Source organism: Microplitis demolitor, chromosome 3, assembly GCF_026212275.2.
Source record: "Microplitis demolitor isolate Queensland-Clemson2020A chromosome 3, iyMicDemo2.1a, whole genome shotgun sequence".
NCBI lineage: Eukaryota > Metazoa > Arthropoda > Insecta > Hymenoptera > Braconidae > Microplitis > Microplitis demolitor.
This window is the reverse complement of record NC_068547.1, coordinates 16,129,370-16,153,345: the sequence shown is the minus strand read 5'-3', so window position 1 is coordinate 16,153,345 and position 23,976 is coordinate 16,129,370. Positions and strand designations below refer to the sequence as shown.

The 23,976-nt window shown below is 25.5% G+C and overlaps 3 protein-coding genes across 8 annotated transcripts; 2 read left to right on the top strand and 1 right to left on the bottom strand.

Moving 5' to 3' along the window:
• Nucleotides 1-6,717: 6,717 nt before the first annotated feature.
• Nucleotides 6,718-13,154, top strand: LOC103576061 (myb-like protein W). 4 transcript variants are annotated; one of them, XM_008556085.2, is made up of 11 exons: nucleotides 6,718-6,734; nucleotides 7,015-7,282; nucleotides 7,667-7,777; nucleotides 8,383-8,793; nucleotides 8,864-8,978; nucleotides 9,073-9,305; nucleotides 9,378-9,539; nucleotides 9,955-10,071; nucleotides 10,129-10,268; nucleotides 10,339-10,646; nucleotides 12,819-13,153. In XM_008556085.2, the coding sequence occupies exons 2-11, from the start codon at nucleotides 7,211-7,213 to the stop codon at nucleotides 12,917-12,919; spliced, it is 1,770 nt and encodes a 589-aa protein (XP_008554307.1). In that variant the 5' UTR covers nucleotides 6,718-6,734; nucleotides 7,015-7,210; the 3' UTR covers nucleotides 12,920-13,153. The 4 variants fall into 4 exon arrangements, with proteins under 4 accessions (XP_008554307.1, XP_008554306.1, XP_008554308.1 ...); XM_008556084.2 differs by lacking the exon at nucleotides 6,718-6,734 and adding an exon at nucleotides 6,741-6,931; XM_008556086.2 differs by lacking the exon at nucleotides 6,718-6,734 and having other exon boundaries at nucleotides 6,741-7,282; nucleotides 8,867-8,978; nucleotides 12,819-13,154.
• Nucleotides 13,155-15,513: 2,359 nt separating this feature from the next.
• On the top strand, nucleotides 15,514-16,205 carry LOC103576063 (ragulator complex protein LAMTOR4 homolog). 3 transcript variants are annotated; one of them, XM_008556088.2, is made up of 3 exons: nucleotides 15,514-15,627; nucleotides 15,724-15,840; nucleotides 15,925-16,205. In XM_008556088.2, the coding sequence occupies exons 2-3, from the start codon at nucleotides 15,769-15,771 to the stop codon at nucleotides 16,171-16,173; spliced, it is 321 nt and encodes a 106-aa protein (XP_008554310.1). In that variant the 5' UTR covers nucleotides 15,514-15,627; nucleotides 15,724-15,768; the 3' UTR covers nucleotides 16,174-16,205. The 3 variants fall into 3 exon arrangements, with proteins under 3 accessions (XP_008554310.1, XP_008554312.1, XP_008554309.1); XM_008556090.3 differs by having other exon boundaries at nucleotides 15,703-15,840; XM_008556087.3 differs by lacking the exon at nucleotides 15,514-15,627 and having other exon boundaries at nucleotides 15,638-15,840.
• A 100-nt stretch (nucleotides 16,206-16,305) lies between these two features.
• Nucleotides 16,306-23,453, bottom strand: LOC103576064 (E3 ubiquitin-protein ligase Topors). Its single transcript, XM_008556091.2, has 7 exons — nucleotides 23,317-23,453; nucleotides 22,787-23,236; nucleotides 21,370-21,591; nucleotides 21,006-21,289; nucleotides 20,535-20,693; nucleotides 18,596-18,809; nucleotides 16,306-17,799 (listed from the first exon to the last, which is right to left on the bottom strand). Exons 2-7 carry the CDS (start codon nucleotides 23,197-23,199, stop codon nucleotides 16,527-16,529), a joined length of 2,565 nt encoding a protein of 854 aa, XP_008554313.1. The 5' UTR covers nucleotides 23,200-23,236; nucleotides 23,317-23,453; the 3' UTR covers nucleotides 16,306-16,526.
• Between the last annotated feature and the right edge of the window lie 523 nt (nucleotides 23,454-23,976).

Genomic DNA, 23,976 nt, shown 5'->3' with positions numbered 1-23,976 from the left:
TTCCTGTATTTAAATTTTTGAATGACTTTATGAAAAAAGGACCAACAAAAGAAATTTATCAACAACGCATGTCTATTTTACATCCTATTTATAATGTTTCTATTGTAGATAAAAAACAATTAGAAGAAAAAGACATGATGAAAATTAATGTTTCTCCCACTATTAATTGTTATGATAATATCAGCAAGTTGTGGCAAACTTTACTTAAAAATGCGCCAAGCGTCATCGAAACTTCATTTTGTTCAAATTCTTCGTGTCAAGTACACACTCAAGCTTTTCCAGTTCTTACTGTCAATCATAAAACGATTGATCGTTGTGGATTTATTGCTCTCGAAAAAGCTTTAAGTTTCTACAATAAAATCTTTAATGTTCAGTGTCGGTTTTGTAACAAAGCAAAAGCAACCCGTGTTACTGTTCCTAAAGAGTATTTATTTTTAGAATTAGATATACGTGGCAATATCAATGCATCAAGTGGCAAAAGATGTAAATTAAGTCAATTTCCTACTCATTTAAACTTAAAAATAACAGATAATGGGTCTGAAACTACTCTACGTTACCGGTATACTTATTGCTTTTAACAATATTTAATTTTATGTCTACAATTATGACTAACTTTTGAAATACTGATTGATTTTTAGATTATCTGGAGTAGCAGCGTATCGAACTGGCCATTATTTTGCTTACTGTCGACGATTGTCGGGCAGTTGGCAAATTTACAATGATTCTTCAGCTAAACCAGAATCTGCAGCTCTCAGTACTGAAGTTGAACCCCACGGAGCTTATTATATTTTAGAATAATACAGCAATAATGAAAATACTATTAAATTTACGTCTTGTGAAATTATTATGTTAATTTTATTTTAATGTTACATTTCTTATAAATAATTATATATGAAGAAATCAAAAATATAATATTGAATACAGAATAATAAATGTTATTTCATATCATTTTATATCAATAATAAATAAATAAATTATTTATAGTATAAGCAAACTTCGAATGAAAATTCATTTCACGGACATGTAGCTATAACATGTACATAAAGCTCGAAATAATGTAAATTTTTTATTTCAATTAAAATATTTATAAAGACTATTTACTGAGATATGTACAATGCTACGATAAATATTCTACTAATGTTTTACTCGTATTAATTAATAATTATTCATTTTTATACTATTGACGAACGCTCAAGAATTCTTTATTGCATTGACTACAAATATGATGCCAATTCAATATTTATTTACATGATCCTGAAGTTTAGAGACAATTAACAATTTTCGATTTTTTTTTTTTCAACAATTATATTTGAAGAAAAACCAAATTAAACATATGCACATGTAGAAAATTTTAAAAACTATAGAATTTAAAAAAATCCAAAAATTATTAGACGTCGGCTAATTTCAGTGTCATTAATTTGTTGATAAAAAATTAAGAAAAAAAATGCCATCAATTATGAGATAATTTTAATAACTATATATATATATATATATAAATAATACAAAAAAGTATATATACACTATTTATGTACATAAATAAAGATGATGCTAAAAGTAGCTAACATCATGATCAATGTCTATAGACATTGCTTACGGTTTCTAATCAATCTTATATGCATTTAATTCCTATGTTTTTTTAAATAAAAAAAAATAAAAAATTAGAAGAAAAGTATTAAAAAATACTTATGTTCATAAATAAAGTGCTTTTTATTAATATATTTAAATAAAACTGTATAGGTTAAGGTTAAGTTATAAAAATAAAATTGTCCACATGTGTAAAATATATACTGAAATAATTTTTTTTATTTTTACTATTGTTAATAATTAAAGATTAAAACAACCAATTTTGTATTTTAGATAATTTGCAGAATCCTGAATAGAATTATGTGTGAAAATTATTCATGTGAATTAAAAATAATAAATTTAATCATCTCAATAAATAATAACGCAATGTTCCAAAAATCAAATGTATGTAAAATAAATATTCGTATTCCCTATATTGAAGATATTTATATAGCAATACGTTTTTTCAATCAGACACAAAATAATAATTCAATAAAGTGCAAAATAATTTTTTTTTTGAAGATAAATATTTATTTATCAATGATAGTGCTAATAACAATATTTATAATTCCTGTTCCTATTTAATCATACACTCGATAATCAACGAAGTAGAGGTTTTTGAAGGTAGAATGGAATCTAGTGAACAAGAATTTATAGAAGTTTACAACAACATATAATTAATGAAAATTTTTAATTTTCATTCATAACCTGTAATTTTTACTATTATAATATTGTTCAAGATTTCACTCAAGAAAGATGCAACGTCATCAAAACAAGCACTTAGTTTAACATATTTATTATGATTAATTATTAATTAAATTTTATATAGCAACCTCTAAGTAACTCATTTCTTTTTTCACTTATTTTTACAGATTTGTATTTCGTGACACCGAAAATAGCTGACATCTGACGATTAAAAATTTTTATGTAGAAACAATCTGAATATTGTAAAAAATAATTACATCAAAAAATGCACACGAAATTAAAAAAAAAAAAATTTACTCACTTTTTCAAATTTTTATTTCATAAATTTAATTTTTAATTATTTTAATTTATATAAAAAAGTTTCCGAAGGCTTGCTCTCTTCTGTATTGTTTAAAAATAAAAAATTCAAAATTAAAATATATATCAACAATAGCTAAAAAATGCGAAATTATCAAGTCAACAGAAATAAATTCATTTTTAAATTTCACAAAAATTACTTTTATTTTTACAGTCATGAACATGATACCTCATTAATAGATGAATAGACATTAATACATCTTTTTATATATGGACCCTATATCTATTTTAAATAAAGTAGATTTGTATATATAGATATATATATATATATATTTTTTTTTTAAATTAAACGATTCTTGATTCTAGTGAAACTATTTCTTAACTAACCGCAGTAGCTATGAAATTATGACAATAGAGTTCTCTCGACTACGTATATTATTTTAACATATTAACCATATAATTAGACAAATGTCACTTGAATTTAAAAAAAAAATATTAATTTCAATTTTATTTTCATTGCTGATAACATTAATATGTGTGCTAACAAAACTTATTACAAGAATGAAAGAAATAATCTTAACTTGATTAATCGTAATAGATTTGATTGAGAACAACGAAATTTTTTATTTACTTGTAATTCACAGTGAAGAGAAAAAGTATAATAGACACAACATTTCTTCTTAAATAAATCTTTTTTTTTTATTTTAATACTTTTAGCACCACCCTTTAAACCTTGCTTTTGTTTTGCACTGTAATGGGTACATTACCAGATTTGATTATTTCATCAGAAATAAGTTTAGAAAATTGTTTTTCAACTAATGATTCAAATCCCATATCAGATCAAAAATTTTACTCCATCCCTAAAACATTTTCCGATCCATGAAGAATTGTTAATTTTTCATTTAAGCAAAACACTATAAACAGTTTTTCAATCATATTTTATTTCCAGTCGACTCCATTTTATAATAATAATAACAATTAATTGTCACTCGAAAATATTTCAAGTAAATATTACTTAAATGAGAAAAACATGCCACACAGTTTCAAGATGAGAAAATTTTCTTATGAAAATGCAATTATCTAAAAAAAAAAAAAAAAAAAAAAAAAAAAAAAAAAAATCAATTCATTAAAAAAAAAAAAAAAGCATAACTTTGTCGGCCAAATCTATAGCAATAAACTATTAGATTCTTTTTCGATATGTTGATCATCAATGACAACATGAACTTTTTGTTGGGAAAAAATCGAAACAAGAAAGTACCAATTATTCTTACAAATATTTTGAATTACTCATTAAAAAACTGATTACCATATTTCTATGTTAATAGTTATTGTTAACAAATGGCGAATGCTAATTTCATTTGAAAATAAATAAAACAATAAGTAGTAGGTTATTTTTGACTTTCTAATACATAAGTGGGGTTATATTTTTGTAAATTTTATATAAGTATATTTAAATTATATTTATAAATATGGAACGTTGTTATTATTGAAATGATGTTTCAAGATTATACGGCATCACTTGAAAAACTACTTTATACTGTAATTATAGACAATAATTGATAAAAAATATATGAATATGACTTAGTTATAATGAAAAAAAATCATAAAATTATAAACATTAAGGCGTACTTAGATGAAATTGTTTCATTTCCACAACGACAATTCATGCATCTGTGACTTTCATGAGATCTATAAATTATAATTACGGAGAAACTGCGAAATCCGAAAAAATACTTGGAGAAAAATTTTAATTGATGTATCATTTATAAAAAAAAGTCTGTAACCCGATTGACACCGCAGGCTGTCCCTGGAATTTTTTGCTTTATCAGATTTGTAGAGTAATATTAATCTTATCGATTTTAATAAGTTCAATAAGCAATTGAAAGGATAATGAGACTAATATTTAGTTATAATTGCGGTATCGGTTCTAGCGATGTTTCCATAATATACTTAATCTTTATAACATAGTTCGGTGTAACACGAAATTAATATTATCACGCTTACCATATGAGACTGTATTAAATCGAGTTGGTGCTGGACCAGGATGTAATTAATTAAATAGGGTAATAATTACGCGTGAACAATACTTCAAAAGACCTTAAATCCTTCTGAGCCTTAGACGGATTAACTTTTTTTGTCATTGCTTATTTTTTTTAAAATTACCCGCCTTCATCATGAAATGCGCGCATGCGCAAGACAAGTGTTCCACACATATGAATATATAACTAATTAAAAACTACAAATTAACATAAAAACAAACAATTTAACAATAGGACAAACACAATTAATGATCGGACAAACGTTTATACATAATTATAGACCAAATATGATAGAATAAAATTATAATTTGCATAGGGGGGGCTAACTAAACAATCAGTTATTATTTAATTTTTTATAAATAAACAAAATTAGGACAAATAATTATTAATGACGAACATTCAAGGACAAACGACGAACAAACGATTTATTACAATCAAAATCCAAAAAAGTGTCAAAAAAAAATTAGAAGGGGGCTGACTTTGCTCAGCTCGACATCTCTGCGAGAAATGTGATTACAAAAAATTTAAAAAGTGGCACTGACGTGAATTTCAAATATCTTTTCACGTATTTTTGACTTTTTTTCATGCACTGTTTTTCTATAGCTACAATTTTGAAACTAAATTTTTAACAAGTTCTCTCATAAATCTATATTAATATAAATTGATAAAATTTACTTATTTATCTCATTGTTAGATGCTCTACTCGTGCTTTTTTTTTTTTAACAATAAAATTATCAGAACACATTTTTAACCATATCAATTACTAAAATGAATAAGGAGATGCACATGTAGATTTTGTTACTCTAAATACGTGTAATTTTTTTTTTTTTTTAATTTTTTTTCATTTTGGTAATTGATATGGTTAAAAATGTGTTCTGATAATTTTATTGATTAAAAAAAAAGCACGAGTAGAGCATCTAACAATGATATAAATAAGTAAATTTTATCAATTTATATTAATATATATTTATGAGAGAACTTGTGAAAAATTTAGTTTCAAAATTGTAGCTATAGAAAAACAGTGCATGAAAAAAAGTCAAAAATACGTGAAAAGTATTTGAAATACACGTCAGTGCCATTTTTTAATTTTTTTGTATTCACATTTCTCGCAAAGATATCGATAGCAATAGTTTTAAGTTATCTGATGTCTGCTACATTCACACTCATTAAATATAGTAAATAATTTAAAAAATAAAATTTTTGAAAAATGCACTTGTTAATTTCAAATCTTTTTAAATGCGCATTTTTTTAAATTTAATTTTTCCAATTATTTAATGATACTGAAGTTAACTGACATCTAATTATTTTTTTTATTATTTCAGAAATGATAAATTATAAAAAAAAAAAAATTTCAAAAAATTGCACTTATAGCTTTTATAATGAGTGTGAGTGTAGCAGACATCAGACAAATTTAAAATTATTAATAAATGGAGTAAATAATTAATGAAATAAAATTTTTAAAAAATGCGCATTTAAAAAATTTAACAATTAATAAGTGCATTTTTTGAAAATTTTAGTTTATTAAATATTTACTCTATTTATTTATAATTTTAAATTTGTCTGATGTCTGCTACATTTACACTCACCTTTTATAATTTAATACGTGTGCACATTTTTAGTTTTTCATTTTGTTGTAGTCAATTTGTTGAAAAAAAAAATCTGAAAATTTATGCTCGTCTATCAACTTCAGGATCATAATTATTTACTCTATTTATTAATAATTTAAAATTTGTCTGATGTAGCTAATATAAATGCAAATGTAGCAAACATCAGACAAATTTAAAATTACATATATTAAAAAAAATAATATTTATAAAAAATGCACTTATTAATTTCAAAATTTTTTAAATGCGCATTTTTAAAAAATTTAATTTTTTTAATTTTTTACTCTATTTATTTATAATTTTAAATTTGTCTAATGTCTGCTACATTCACACTCATACAAATTGTCATTAATATACTAAATTTATATATAGGTATATATTTATGATAGTTTATGAAATTGCCACAATAGCGCTGATGAACAAATAAATTACATTCTATAGTTTGATGGTCTCAGGTCTCATTATAAAACAATTTTTTATCTCTCTTACTCTATATATAAATTTCTACTTAATTTATGACTGAAAAGTGAGATATAAATATTAAGAATATATATATTTTAATTCGACAGTATAGATATAAATGTTTACAATTAGTTTTTTAATATTGCCAGTCCTTTTACTACAAATACTACGAATTTTACTACATTTTACTACACAGCACTAGTAATTAACAAACGAGTGTGTAGTTGATTGATTTTTTTTTCTGTTTACCTCAAAAATAGGGTGTGGATTTAATTACTGTCATCATAAATATTATTACTATATATATATTTTTAAATTATTACTCATTGTGGTTAATATTATAGGGATTGAACTGGTATGGGAAAGAACTGGATAAATTATTAATATAAATATAAATAAAATATGATGATATGTTTTTACGATCAACTTGTTGATGAATAGTGATTGTGATTTATTTTATTAAATATATTTATCGGATAATAAAATAATAAATATATATATAATATAATGCAGTCTATAAGGTATAGATGAAATAATAACATGGAGTTGAAAGTTTGGGTTGAAGGAATTCAGCGAATTGTTTGTGGTGTCACTGAGACAACTACGTGCCAGGTTTGTTTTCTTTTTTATTTTATTTTTATTAAGTATTTTATTGTTTGATTTATTTACACCAATTTTGAATCCGTTGAATTATTGTCTTAATGACAAATCGATAAGAGTAACTACTGATATTTTGCTTTTTAAGTAAAATATATAAAATATAATTGATTAGAATAATTATTCAGTTAAGAAAATATATACTTTTTAATACTTATTTTGTCAACAGTAATTTTAAAAATCTATCATTTGTTGGATAAAAATATCAAAGTTTATCGACTATTACAATCGATCTTGATCGGTTAATTTATCTGTTACTTTATGAGGCTTACACTATTTAATAATGTTTCATTGTTTCAACTAATGATTTTTATTAAATGGTGTTTATTTATTTTACAGGATGTAGTTTATGCACTTGCTCATGCCACAGCGCAGTCTGGAAGGTTTACTCTGGTTGAACGTTGGCGTAATAATGAACGTTTTTTGGCACCGTTTGAAAATCCTCTTACGGTTATTATTATTTTATATTTTTAATAACAATTTCATTTATTTATATTAAAACTGTGATTTATTACAGTTGTTGTTACGTTTATTAAAGTATTAATTAATTTGTAAAAATAATTACTCTCTAAAATAACAGCTCCAATTATTAACACTATAAAAAGTATGTTAGATATTATAATTTAATTATTAATTAGTATTCTGTCAATAATTGGATCTTTTATTGTTATGGGTGTGAATGTAGCAGATGAGACGAATTTTAAATTACAAATAAACGGATTAAGTAATTAAAGATAATAAAAACAAAAAGTGCACACACTGATTTTCCAATTCTATAAATGCGCATTTTTTTAATTTTATTCGATTTATATTTAATTCCCCAAGCAGTACAAAAAAATTGTTGAGTTTTTGTTGAATTTAAGTTAACAATTGGTTAACAAATTCATAATAACAAATTGTCGTTTTAAATTTAACATAAAGTCAACAATTTTTTTTGTGCTGCTTGAGTCACTTATTGAAAAATTTAAAAAATTGACAATTGTCAGCTTCAATCACACTCATTTATTTTTATCAGATTATTATATAAAGTAATAATAATTATTAAATTCATTTAGATATTGACGAAATGGGGAGAATATGCACCGGATGTTCAATTAATTCTTCGTCGATCGAATTCCGAAAGCAATAAAACTCAACAAAGTGGATTGAATCGAACTGCTCATAATACACGCGCTAATGGAGTATTAAATTCAGCAGTTGATCAATTCGTTAATAACAGAAGTCACGATACTAGTAATAATAATAGTAATAATACTAATAACAATAATAGTAATAATAATAATAATAGCAATAGTAATAATAGTAAAAATAATAATAATAGTAATTATAATAATATTAATAATAATAATAATGGACACTCAACGTCTGAGTCTCATGAATCACCGGAAGTGCTCAAGAGGAATCGAGATATACGAAAATCCCTTACGTTTAGTGGATTACATGGAACAGCATCTGATAATTCTGAGGTTAATTAACTATTTTTTAATTTGTCATATGATTTAAAAAATTGTACGTAATTTTAATTTTATTTTGTAGCAGATACAAATGGAAAATATTGCTGTTGTACAACCAACAATGCAGACAAAAGTACAGTCGAGAAAAGCTGCGTATAAAAGTAATGAGTCACCTACTAGAGCTTCGAGTAGTGAAGGTTTACAAATAATAACTATTCACTTTGATTAATTTATTTTATTTTATTTATTTATTTATTTATTTTTTTTGTTATTTACTTATTTTTTATCTAGGATTTATAAGTTTAACACATAAAAAAACTCATGAAGTACCACCATATCGTGATCCTCCAGGTCCTGATTCATCGCCATTGAGGACATTACCCCCTTATCGTGATCCACCACCACCAATAGTGACTAATAGCGTTAAATCACAGTCTCAAGAAAGTTCGACTAGTGAAAATTTCAGTCTTTCCAAAGAAGAACAATCTTCGGCTACTAGTTCGATTAAATCAAAACGTAGCCAGGTAAAATAAATACTTATAAAATATATATTTATTTTGATTTTAATAATTATTGTGGTATTTTTTATTTTTAAGGAGATGCAAGATACAAAGGAATTAATGCAATCTGGTAGGCCGAAACTAAGTCAACCGCAAAATATGGTAGCTGTGGCTTATACTCATCGTTATGCTGAACTTATAAAACTAGTCAATAACCAACGCGATACTCTTAATTCACAACAAGTTGATCTCACCAAAGTATTTAAATATATAACATATATTTCATTAATATAAATTATATTACTCGTGTAAAAAAAATTTATAAACTGGTTTAGAAGATGATCTAAGGGTATAAAATGTTTTGTCATGTTTATACACACGTAACAAGTGTTGCAAAAATTTTTTGATAAAAAATTTCCAATGAAATTTCACTGAAAAGTCAAAATTTTTTCATACAAAAATTAAAGTAAATTCACACTAAGTTCTAAATAAAATATTTTTATTCAATCATTTTTTAAAGTTTTACTAAAAATTATACTCTGTCTTAAATTCATAAATTTTCAACATTGAACGTTTTTAAAATTTTTTTTAAATATAATTTTTCTTACACGGTTTTTAAAATGAAATTATAGATTTGTATTTTTTAATAATTATAAATATTTTATTTAAATAGTTAAATGCTGAAATTTTGTATTGGGAAAGTAAAAATAGAGAGCATTATAATCAAATGGATTTTATATCACAAGAAATAAATCGTATTGAATCAGCCGGACGTATTTTGGAGGAACAGGTAAATAAATTTTTTATAATTAATACTAAATTTTTATTCATAATTAATTATTTTTAGTTAAATGAATTAATGCACACTGAAGAAGAAAGTGAAATCGTAAGACAACAAGAAAAAACATTAAAGTCAGAGATAACGTTACTTCGATCGAAGCTTGCAAATTGTGAAACTGAGTTACTGCAGTGTAAAAATAAAATAAGGTATGAAGTTTAATTTATTTAATATTTAATTATATTTACTGTTTAATTAATATTGATATTTTATTAATAGATTGTTAATGGAAGAATTAACATTAGAACAACATAACATGAATCGTGAAACTGAAGAACGTACAGTTATAGAAAGAAAAATAGTTAACGAAGTTAAAAGATTGCAGAGTGAACTTGAACAAGCTAAACGTTTAACAGACCATACAAATCACTCGGCTGATTTACTGAAACAAGAAGTTACGAATATTGAATCAGCAATTGTAGATAAAAAATTACAAGTTGAAAGATTAGTGTCCGAAATGAAAGAAGCTAATTTACAGAGTTTGACTGTCGCATGTCAAGAGGAACAAATCAAAAATTTATTAGAAGGTTTTATTTATTTAACATTATTATTATTTTTAGAAATTTTTGGTAAAAATATAAATTTAGGCTCCGCTCAATTTCAAAGTTTTGAAATTCCAATAGTTATAACATTCATATTAATTCACGCAGTCGTTCGGTTTTACGGTAGATTGAGGAAAAATCAGAGCATTAGCATAAAAATTACAACATTGACTTAAACTTTATATCTACCTAAGTAACAGACTTGGCTTTCTGACATTTATATGATAGCAATTTTGGGGCTGTTTTCTGGCCTATCGATAAAACACCAAAATGTTGATAAATCAATCGGAAATTTATGCCAAATATCTGCTTAAAAGATTTGACATAAGTGATGACAACAAATTAACTTCAAAAAATTGCCAAAAAAATCATCATCTAAACGATTTTTTAATGAATTGACTTTTTCAAGGCAAAAAAAAATAAATTTTCTATGACTCCTGGGACCGACATCTATACGTCTTGTTCATATAGAAAACTTGGCTTTGAGACAAAATAAAATTTGTCTTGTCTTTTTAAAAGACATCTTGCAGTTGTCTTTTTGCTACTTGGGTACTGATTGAAAAATAGTGTCAATAACTTGTGTTTTCAAATTTATATAAATTATTTATTCTATTTTTTTAAATAATAATATAATTTATTCATTACTGTAAGATAGGCAATGGTTTCTTAAACTTCACTCGTACAGAGACAACTTTAAGATGTGATATATATAAATAAGACAAATAGACGTTGGTCCTAGGAGTCATAGGAAATTTGTGTTATTTTTCCATCGCTTGAATTGTTTTTTACGCAGATACTTTTTCGGTAGCATACATTTCTAATCGTTTTGTCAACATTTTGGTGCCTTATCGATGTGTCAAAAAACAGGCTAAAACTGATATCTTATAGATGTCACAAAGTCAAATGTGTTACTTGGGAATGTCTGACTAAAGTACTAACTTTAAATAAATGATATTGATTAATCATCAGTCAGATACATAGGAATAAGTTACTATGCGTCTTAGATTGTTATCAAGTTAATGCAGCAAAGTTCATTACATTGTAGTGACTCCGCTTGTATGAATAGAATGATAGTCTAAGGCAGAGTACACCTTTACACTTGCTGATAATTCTGTTGACGTACTCGGGACAAAATTATCACCTATTATTCTACTTTACACATATGACTTACGTCTTGATGTTTGACTTCAGAATCAATTCATTTTGAATCAATGCTCTACGTCATCTTGTGCATATTGCCAATTTAAAACTTGGAGTCTAATAATAATTAAAGAAAATCTAGATGAAAATATGAATAAAACCCATAAATTCAGATGTAAAATCATTTTTACGTCTTACAGGACACAGTTTGTTATTTAATAATACAAAAAATATTATCAATTCACCGTTACATATTTGCTAATGAAATTTATCTGAAAGCGATATTTACAAAGCTAGGGTGGTTCGTTTTGAACGACTATTTTTTTGTCTTCACTCCCACTTCAAAAAATTGTTGTAAACATTGAAAAAAAAATTCCTTTCATTATTAATTCAACCCATTAATGAAAATACGAAGGATTAAATTTGATAGCTTCGAAAAATTTTAGACAAATATTTCATTTACAAAATTAGTAAAATCCCTATATCACGTGAACGAGCCACTTAAATAAGAGAGCTTTTTATGTAGAGAACCAAATTTCCTGAAAAATTTTTACCCGCATTTTTACTGTAAATTTTATTATCTAGTCTATAGCAACTAAAAACCCAAATTATTATTAAAAAAATTATTTTTACAACCAATACAGAAAAAACAATTAGAATTTCAGTAAAACTACTAAAAAGACTTTTGAAGAGTATTAAATTACCTACACAATACCCTAAACAGCGATCCGATAACTTTAAATGTGGCTGAGTTATAGAGAATTGAAAAAAAAAATATAACTTTCTTACGTATTTTAAATATATAGAAAAACTTAAAAATTAAATGTAACATACTTAAAATTAAAATTAAGAGCTGAAACTTTCAGGGAATTTTTTTTTTTCAATGTCTATAACAATATTTTGAAGTGGAAGTGAAAAAATAAAAATAGTCGTTGCAAACCGACCACTCTAATATAAATACCAAATTTTTTTTATGTAAATAGAAATGTTACTAAAAATAATTATTGTTTCTTTCAGGAACTCAAAAACCTATTTGTACACGTAAACTTATAGGACCACCAAGGCAACTGGAGAATGCAGTGCCAACTAGTAAAAATCCACATGGTGTATGGGTATAGACGATAAATAAAATAAATTCACTAATTATCAAATTAAATAAATAAAAAAAATTTATAAAGAGATTGTATTTGCACTTTGTTGACGTAGTAGATTTAAATTAAAAAATTTTAATGTATAATATTTCACTTTCATCGTATTTGTTTATTTATAAATTTATTATCGTTAATATTTGTTCACTTAGTCACTATTTTGATTTTATACTTATATATATATATATATAATTATTATTATTAATGATTATAGGAGATCTCACGTATGAATTTTTTGTAATTATGATTTCCGTTATTAATTAATTTTGAAATAAATACTTTATATCGCTCACGAATTTTTATTTCTTCTTTAATCACATTTTAAATTTAATAAGAAATACATTTTTTTGAAAAGGATCTTGTAATGAATAAATTTGTTGGTCATTATTTACCCAGAAAAAAGAAAAGAATAATAATAATTTTCAACCAACAACTTTAAAAGAAGTCATTTAAAAGATTTTTTAGTTGAAATAACTTTTTTAAGACGAAAAAAAGAACATAAATTTCCTATGACTCTTAGGAGCAACATCTGTGTGTCTTATTTATAGAAACAAATATGGCTTTGAGACAAAAAAAAAATTGTATTGACCTTTTGAAAGATCTTTATGAATGAGTATAACTGCAACTGACAATAAATGAGAATTTTTTTAATTTTTGAATAAAATGTAAGTATGATAAAAATTCAAAAATGCATATTTAGATCAATGACAAATTAGCACGCGCATTTTTTTTGATTTCATTATATTTTAATTATTTTATTTATTTAAAATTAATAAATTGTTTTATGTCTGGTACATTCACACTCATGTTTTATGACATTTTAAAGTTGTTTTCGTGCTTTTTGGAAAGTTTAATTTCTCATAATAACCTAAGTAGTACAGAGACAACTTTAAGATGTCATAACGATGTCTTTTAAAAAAACAAGACAAATTTTTCTTTGTCTCAAAGCCATTTTTTAATATAAATAAGACATACAGATGTTGGTTCTAAGCCCTGATTAAACAATTGAATTCAACCGAATTCAAAATTTTAATTCTGTTATATTCTGTCGAATTCTGCAAAACAGAATTTAACGGAATTGAAAATTTGAATTTAAATTAAACAGAATAAAACCGATTTAAAAATTTCAAATTCGTTTTAATTCAGTTTAATTCGGATTCAGAACCAGAAATCGGAGAATCATTTTCGAATTAATCGGAATTAAACCGAATAGAATTATTTAAATTCATTTTAATTTGGACAAATTCTGGTTTTCTTGCCGAATTAGACAGAATTCATTTTTAAGTTAGGTACCGAATTAACAGAATTTATCTAAATTAAATAGAATTAAAAATTTAATTTTGTTCAATTCGATCGAATTCAGTTGTTTAATCAGGGAGAGTCATAGGAAATTTGGGTTCTTTTTTCCGCTCTAAAAAAGTCATTTTAAATAAAAAATCGTCTAGATTACTTATTTGACCATTATATGAGCGTGAATGTTATAGACATCAAACAAATTTAAAATTATTAATAAATAGAGTAAATAATTGATAAAAAAAAAATTTTTTTTTAATGCGTATTTAAAAAATTTTGGAATTAATAAAGGCATTTTTTTTATAATTATTATTTTAAAATTTTTTACTTTATTTATTTATAATTTTAAATTTGTCTGATGTCTGTGATATTCACACACATGATATTATTCGACGACTCATGATGCGAAGCATCAAAGAGTGCTTTACGATCGAAAATTTTTTTTGTCTCACTTCGGCAACTATTTGTAATTTACTTTTTGTCATCGCTTCTGTCAAGTCTTTAAAGCAGATATTTTTTCGATGATAAAAATTTCTAATCTTTTGGTCGACATTTTGGTGCCTTACCCTGATTAAGAAATCTAATTTGGAATCATTTGAGATTACATAACTCTTAACTATTTTGAATCATTCCAAATTGTCTGAATTATTTTGCTTTCGAGTATAAATTTTGGAATGAATCATTTTAAATCATATTGAATTAAAAAATAACGAAATATTTTTTTATGATTTGAAATTATTTAAACCCTCGAATCATTTTAAATTAAATTGAATTGGAAAATAATATTGCAATTATTTTGAATTACTTCAAATTATAATATTATGATACGCTATGAAATAATGTAGATTTTTTTTCAAATTAGATTTCATAATCAGGTTTATCATTAGGTCAAAAAACAGCCTCAAATCTATGATCCTGAAATTAACAGACAATTTACAGTTTTCGGGTTTTTTTTTTCAACAAATCGATTAAAAAAAAAAAATGTTCACATGTAGAACATTAAAAAAAATGTAAGTGCAATTTTTAAAAGTATTTTTTTAAATAATTTATCATTTTGAAAAAATCCTAAAATTATTAAACGTCGACTAACGTCAGTATCATTCAAAACTTCAAATCTTATAGATGTCATAAAGCCGTGTGCTACTTGAGATTCACATAAATGAAATTTAAATTCACCCGCCACACATTGAAGCTCATGTTCAATTTCTATGAAACAAATAAAATCAATTTTCATGACTCATGAAAATTATTTATTATAATGTCTGCCTCACTTTATCAAGTGACAGCTAAAAGGAAATATATTTTCTAAAGAAAAAAAAAACAAAAATATATAAATATATAGAAATAATAAGTGACAAATTTAAATGATTATTTTTCCATTACTTGTTAGTAATTTATTTACAAAATATTTAAAAATACTTTACATTTGTTTTTACTGCTAAAAAATATTTAAATAATAGTTATTGTTTACTACATTGCAGAAGAAAAATAAGATAAGTAAAATTAGCTAAAAACTAAAAAAAAAAATGTTGCTGATGGAACGTATACCAGATCAAATAGGATATTTAGTTCTTACTCAAGACGGAGCAGTACTTGCGGTGAGCATTAATAAATAAAAAATGTTTCTGACAATATATAGATTATGATAAAAAAAAAAATTTACGTCATTATTGTTTTTACAGTCTGGCGGTGAATTAGAAAACGATGAAAGAGCTGCTAACATTATAACTGGACTTGTAACTTTAACAGACAAAATAGATCCGAAAACACTAACAACAAATGATTATTTTAATAAAATATCAATAACATATCCAAATCACTGCTATATTATTTGTCTATCAAATAAAAAAATTCATGTAGTTAAAAAAAAGTTGCGATCACCAGAAAGTCAATCTGCGACCACTGAAACTCAAAGTCTTATTGATATGTAAAATTATTTGAATAAAAATGTTATAAATTGGAATAGGTCAGAGTGTATAGTACTTAAAAATTATTAAAACAATCTCATATATAATATAAATTAATAATAATAATCACAAATTATTAATCATTTGTTACCTGAAATATTTTCTTTATATTAATAATGAATGAGAAGTTATTTTCAATTATTATATTACAAAACATAATTATACAATTGAAGTAAAATAACTCAATGTTATACTATAAATTTCGTTTGTACCATTATGCAATAATAATTAAAAAATTTAATTGTAAAAAATTCGTTACGAACAAAGTAATGAAAGAAAAAAACCATTTATATATATGCACAATTACAATAAGTATTTTATGAAGATGAGGACAACGATGAGGATGATGAGGATGAAGTGATTTTTCTTCTTACACGTTTTTCACCTTCACCCCGGGTCTTTAATCTTTTTTGTTTTCTTACTCCTTTGCTACTTTTTTTATGTGATTTTGTCTTATGCGATTTATTTTTTGAATTTGAATCAGATTTTAAATATTTTTTATCATTTGATTTAGTTGTTTTATGTCTATCTGATAGATTACTGCATTGGCTATTAGATCTGTACGATTCTTCGTCATTCTGAGAATCAGTCATCGCATATAATTGTTTATTTTTTAATCTTTTGTTGGCTATTTTAGCAGCTTTACGTTCTCTATACTTTTCATTTACCGAACAACGTTCTTTAGTATTATTATCATTTAGTGTTTCACGTGATCTATTTCTACTTTTACTTCTACTTCTACTTCTGCTTCTACTTTCGCTCCTACTTCTACTTCTGCTTCTGCTTCGACTTTTACTTTTGCTTCTTGATCGTGATTTTTTATGTCTAACATTCAAATCATCCGCGGCAGTTTTAATAATTTTATGTTTGGACAAATGTTTATTACCTTTTGATCGTTTTTTTTTACGTAGTTTATTTATTTTATATTTATAACTACTAGAACTAGTTAAACTTGTTGATGTAGTACTTGAACTACTTTCACTGCTATCACTTTCACTAGAACTACTACTGGTGGTAGTACTACTGGTACTGCTACTACGCTTTGTTCTTCTTTTATGTTTTTTCTTATTGTCATTTATCAAATCTTTACGTACTCTAACGCGACACGTTATTTTATTATCATCATTTTTGTCAATTGATTTAAATTCATCGTCACTACGGGAACTAGATTTATCACCATCGTCATTATTATTATCATCGGAATTACTTGAATATATTTTAGCTCTTGTTATTTTTCGTGAATTACTTAATGATGTACGACGACATTTAGCTTCTCGATGACTGTGGCTGTCTGATGAACTGTAATTATGTTTATTACGTTTTTTAGTTGCGCTATCGTCTTTAGTCGAGGTTGATTTACGAGTACTTCGTTTTATTATTTTTGTTGAATGCTTTGTATTATTACGTCGGCTACTTTGTTTTTTAATTTGGCTATCATCAACTTCGCTATCACTGTTACTTGATGATAACGTTAATCGATCAAGTTGTCGTGTATTTGTTGTTTTTGATTTTTTAGTTTTAGTTAATCTTCTACTTGATTCAGATGTACTCGGTTGATTATTTACTGGCGATAATGATGAAGAACTTGGTCTAAAAAATATTAATTATTATTATTTTTGTTGGATTCTCTATACAAAACTTAATTTTCATTCTAATATATATTTTTATAAATATTCTGTTTAAAATATTATTTCAAACAACGTTACATTCAAGTCGCAGTATATATTAATTTATGTTAAGTTCAAAATATGTGTATGTTTATTCGAGAAGAATAAAACTAGTATGGATCAAATTTTATGACCTTAAATACTTGGGTCGACGAGAGATTGAGGCTCATATTCTAAGTAAACGCAAGGCAATATGGTTTTCTTAATTTGTACTTATATATATATATATATATATATATATATATATATATATATATATATATATATATATATATATATATATATATATTGAACTTAGACATCTTTGTTATAGAAAAAGAGAAGAGTTTGTTAGACCTCAGTGTTAAATTTTGAGTAAAAGAGAAATTCTGAGTAAAAATTACCTAAAAAATATGATACTGTGAGAACATGTGGAAAATATATTAATTTTTCCCATGTTCATTGTAAAATATACTACTCGATAGCATGTAAACGAAGTGCAATTTCTACTAACAACATAGTAAAAATTTAGTTACTGACTAGATGTCCTTACAGTACCAAATTTAATGGGTAATTTTTACTCGAAAATTCTCTGCGTGTAAGAGTGAAGACACATCTAAGAGCGCGTATTTTTAATACGTCTGAAAATGACCTTAATAAATTGATCTGTTTTTCATTTACGATTACCATACCTAAATTTCCAACCATTTTAATAATGTTTGTAAAAAATAAATACTTACGATTCTATTTCAGGTATTGCATTAATAGTAGCCGTTACTACTTCTTCTCCACCCGAAGACACGAGTTCTATTATTTCTGGTGTTCTTTCACAGCGTGGTTTTACATATCCTACGATTTCACACTCAGATTCAGATGAACTTGATGTTATCGTAAGAACAAATGGATGACTTCCGGGTGTTTGAAGTTGGAATGCTTGACTAACAGTACTAGGACCTAATTAATAATAATAAATTAATTAATAAATATAAAATTAGACAATAATAAACTAAAATATCGGTAAAACCAAATAAGCAAGCTGTTACATTCGTCATTTCTTTCGACATCTTGACTATAACTCTGTCCATAAAAATAAAAAGCAAACAGTTATAAAAAGTGTATAAAACATTTTTTTTTTTATGCTGATAAGAAACGTTTTATAGTTTTTTTTTTTTTTTTTACGTTAACTTAGTTCATGTTTGTACCACTCTTATTTAAATGCAGTAACGTCAACAGCAATGGGCACAGGCCATCGTAGAAAGAGATAGAAAGATTAAAAATATAAGCAAACTATCGACTCTGAATCGTACATCCCTAGAAGCTCTAGATCACAACTGTTTTGGCAGTCGTCGAGTTTGGACGTACGTGACGTCTATAGAGGGTAGACAAATTATTTGAAAAATTATATTTTATTATTTAAAGATGGATGTAACTGACTTAGATGATGGTTCAATAATGGTACCGATGGTACATCACTGTTGGATGACTCTACCCTTTGGTCAATTTTAAAGTATTTTTAAATAGATTTCACTTTTAGAAAGCTAGATTTTACCCGCCTGACTACCCTCGAGTACGAGGAAAACTCTTTAACTCTCACGTTTGCCCCGACTTGCTAAATTGTAGTTTCACCTTTTTTTTATAACAAAGTTACTCAGATTTACTCATTCCGAAGGGATAATTTAGACCCTTTAAAAACTCAGTAAATGACAATAATAAGTCAGTAAAAGGTAAAAGGTTTTAGTAGATAGAACTGCTGTTCTTGTATCGACTCAACAACGCTTTTTGTGTTAAGTTGAATTTTATAATAAACTTCTGTGTGGAACCCAACATCACTAGCTCTTTTTCCCGAGCCACTGTTATCAGAAATACAAGATGCTATACCACTTGTTCTCCAGCTATATTATTTAGTTTAAGTAGACAATCACCGTCAGCGTACACGAATTGTACTATACAAACTAATAATTTTATGTTACAATTTGTTAACCGTGATCCGTGATGTGTTTACACATTTACAAGTTTAAGGATTGTCTGGGCCGGGCAACCTTCTCATAGAGTCATCGGTATATATAGTTAGTCTATTACCAAAAGCAGAGTGCGGAAGGTCTGAGTGCAGATATCTACAATAGATGTTCACATTGAACCGAGGGTATATATATCATCTGTGATATCTACATTACTTGAGGGGATGTGTGAAGTCTAACGAAAACCAATCGCTAGAAATCTATGTTTGCTACTATTCACATGCACGAGTGAGTCCGTACGAGCCGTGGGTGGAAACCGGTCGCGAACATGGAAAATACAGGACATAAATCGTCTGCCGTAATCAGTATAATTAACTCAATTCATATCAGTTGAAATTACAAATTTTATCGTGTAAAGAAAATTGTTTACAAAAAAGTCATACTATTTTATAAATGTTTAATTGAATTATTTTACCCGCACATAAATTTCATTCATATTCTATTTTATATTTTAAATATTCTAGATGATTTCCTTTTTTGTTTTTTTTTTTTTTTTTTTTAATCATTCAAGGCGCAGATACATTTTCAAGATTTTGTAAAAGACAAGATAAATTTTATTTTGTCTCAAAGCAAACATTTAAATAAATAAGACATATAGATATTAGTCATAGAGCTGTATAAATATACTAATAATAATAATAATAAATAATTATTAAATTACCTGGCATACTTATAAGATGAGGACCCACTGATGGAACTTCTAAATTACTAGGTTCAACATGATCGACAACTCGTATATCAGAATCATCAGATATTGTACTACTGGTACTACTTGACGTTTGTGATTGTACATGATGCCAGTACGCCGTACTCGCTAGACCTGTATTAATAATGATTATTCATATAATTACTATTAAATAAAAATATGCGTAGATAAATAATTTTGATAAAAATACAAAAGTGAGGCTCTAATTTTTTTGGGTCCATAAAAAATAATGTCGTAATTTTCTATATTAAATTTAATAAATTTTTTAAAAGTACTGTTATAAAAATTTTAAAATACTCGGCCGTCAATAATTAAAAATTTAGTAATTTAATTAGGAAAAAAAAAAACTATTTTCATCGACCCTCGAAAAATGCATAGTTACCATAATTTTTTTTTTTTTTTTTTAAGTATTATTTAATAACAAACCATGAGGAGGGAAACTATTGTAATAAGTAATAGTGTCATCATAAGCAGCCATACTCAAATCAGTACTAGCGTAATTCATAAGTTCATGAATAAAATGTTCTGTTTCTAAACCAAAAAAATTTCGTATCGAATTACGAAATTCAGGACTCCGCATATCGTATCGTGTTAATAAATCTGTAATAACTCTCAATACATAAGCGATGTGAGGTTCATCAGAATTAAATATGGTTTGTAAATCACGATTTATCCATGGTATTAAGCGATTTACTTCTTGAGGATATCTCCTAATAAATATAAAAAAAAAATTAATTAGTTGAAGTATAATAATTACAATAATATTTACAATTGATAGTAAAAATATTACCTGAAATATTCAGCACTACAGTGACGGAAACGCGAGTAAACATCTGGTACTGGATCAGACCATTCTCCAGTCCTATAGATATTACGACGTTGTCGTCGTTCTTGTGGTGTTACAGTTGGCAATTGAGGTGATGCTACTGATGATTGACGTAGTTGATTAAGTGTACTTGGATGAAGTCTAGGATCATGCCGTCCATAACGACGATTTGGTGTCATTGTCGTTCTTTATTGAAATTAAAATTCCAAGAATTAGACATAGAAATTTTGAATTTAAAACTGCTTTGGATCTTCTGGATCCTATGTGACTTTAAGAGCATTTTTAGACAGTGACAGTGCTCTCCACTTTTTAAAAATATTCAACGACTTTCAACTACAATGACCGTATTAAAATTTTATTAATTTAAAAAAAATTAAAGCATTAAAAGGAAAGCGCAGTTACAATTTCGTTAAGATATAGATTTTTTTAAAATTACTCAGTTGTTAACAATTAGGAGTTTAACAAAATTTGGCAAATAAATTTTAGCCGAAAAAATTTGACATTCAAAATCATAATGTTGGCATGAAGATTTTACTGAAATTTATATTCAAAATTTCGTTAAATTCCTAATTGATATCAACTGTAAATAATTTTTTTTAAAATCAGTTTCGGCGAAATTGTAACTACGTAATGATCCTGAAGTTAGCAGACAATCAATAATTTTCGGATTTTCTTTTAACTAAATAAATTATAAAAAAACAAAAACTAAAAATATACACATGCAGGAAATTAAAAAAAATACAGGTGCAATCTTTTCAAATATTATTTTTTTAATAGTTTATCGTTTTAAAAAAAATCCAAGAACTTTTGGACGTCGGCTAACTTCAGTATCATAACTGCGTTGCTCTTTTTTTAATTATTGCTTTAATTTTTTTTTTAATTAATTATCAGAATTTTAATACTGTCATTACAATTGAGTCATTAATATTTTTAAATAATGGGAGGCACTGTTTGAAAATGGTCTTAAATAAAATTGTTTAAGTGTAAAGTACCAAATAGCCAGAGTCTTTTCATTCATATTTTTATTAAAAAATAAAAGGACAGAAATCGACCTAAAAAAACTCGAAAATCTCCCAGGGAAAACGATACAGATTTTTATTATTTTTCAAAATCTTGATTTAAATATTTTTTTAAATTTTAGTACTTGAAAGCATGCATGTATTTGTCATTAACTTTTTCCTTTAGAATAATCATTAATTATTTTAAACTAAGACTATAATTAATAGCAGAATTTTTAAAGAATCTAAGGGCTGAATATATATTATGTTTTATTAAATATTTTTTTAAGTCACCAATATTTAAAAAAAGTGGGGGAGACTGTCTGAGAACAGCCTTAGAGATTAGATAATAAAATAAAATGTTTGTTAATGTTGTGAGTTACCTGTACGCAAAACGTTGAAAAGCAGCATTCATAGAAGCATTTGATAAAGCCAAAGTAACTCCAATAGAAGCTGTAGCTTGTGTTGATGACAAAGTTGCTTCTCTTGGTACATGATACTGATCATAATCCTCCTCAGATCTAACATTGTGTATTATCGATTTAAATGTTTGTTTACATAATGGACATTCTGTTTTTATTCTTGACCATTGCAATAAACATGTAAAACAAAATTGATGCAAGCAACTATCAGTAAATGATGTATTTATTAATTTTCCAAGGCATATACTGCAATTTGGTGGTGGTGAATTTGTTCCGTCACTTCTTTCACCAGAATTAGATGCTGCTGGTTCTTCAGCTTTTACTGGTTCTTTAATATTTGTGACCGTATCTTCTTGATTTATTGGATTCTCCATTATATTTTATTTATAATTATGTAAAATTCATTTGTTACTAAAAGTATATTATTGAAAATAAAAGGTTAATTGAAAATAAGCACGTAAATAACCTTAAAATAAATTATATAAACTTACCATAAAGATTTAAAAAATATTTTGTATTTTATTCAAATAATTTATTAATCAAATTTAATCTTTAAAATAAATTATTCTTTTTATTTATTCATTATTATTAATAATAATAAGTATAGTAAAAAAAAGAATAGTCAGGATGATTCTATATGAGAACAGATGAACTCTTTAAATGCAACGTTATTGATTGTGTTAAAAAAATATATGATAATTTATATAAATTATTATTATTAAATTTATATGAAACACTTTAATAATAAATATCAATTATGTTTTAATTATTATATATTTTACGAATTTATTTAACTTTATTTTATTAGTTCTTATATTCTTTACGCATAAAAGTTGAATGAATGGATACTTTACTTATACTTAAATATTATTATTCAAGTATCTTAATATACTTAAAAAAACAACTTTTATTATATTTTTAAGTAAATATAACACGCATATTTATTTATTGTTATTTATAAGTTATTTTAATCAGTGATATAAAAACTTGTTAATAAATAACAAACCAATAGGTAGGTAATATAATTATTACAATTTACTGGAAACAAGAACACGAATATAATGTATGATATATTTATGTATGTGAGAATTATTCTCGTTCTCTACTGAGAACAGGGAGACACTCTTTACTTCCTTGAGGTTTGCGTGGAT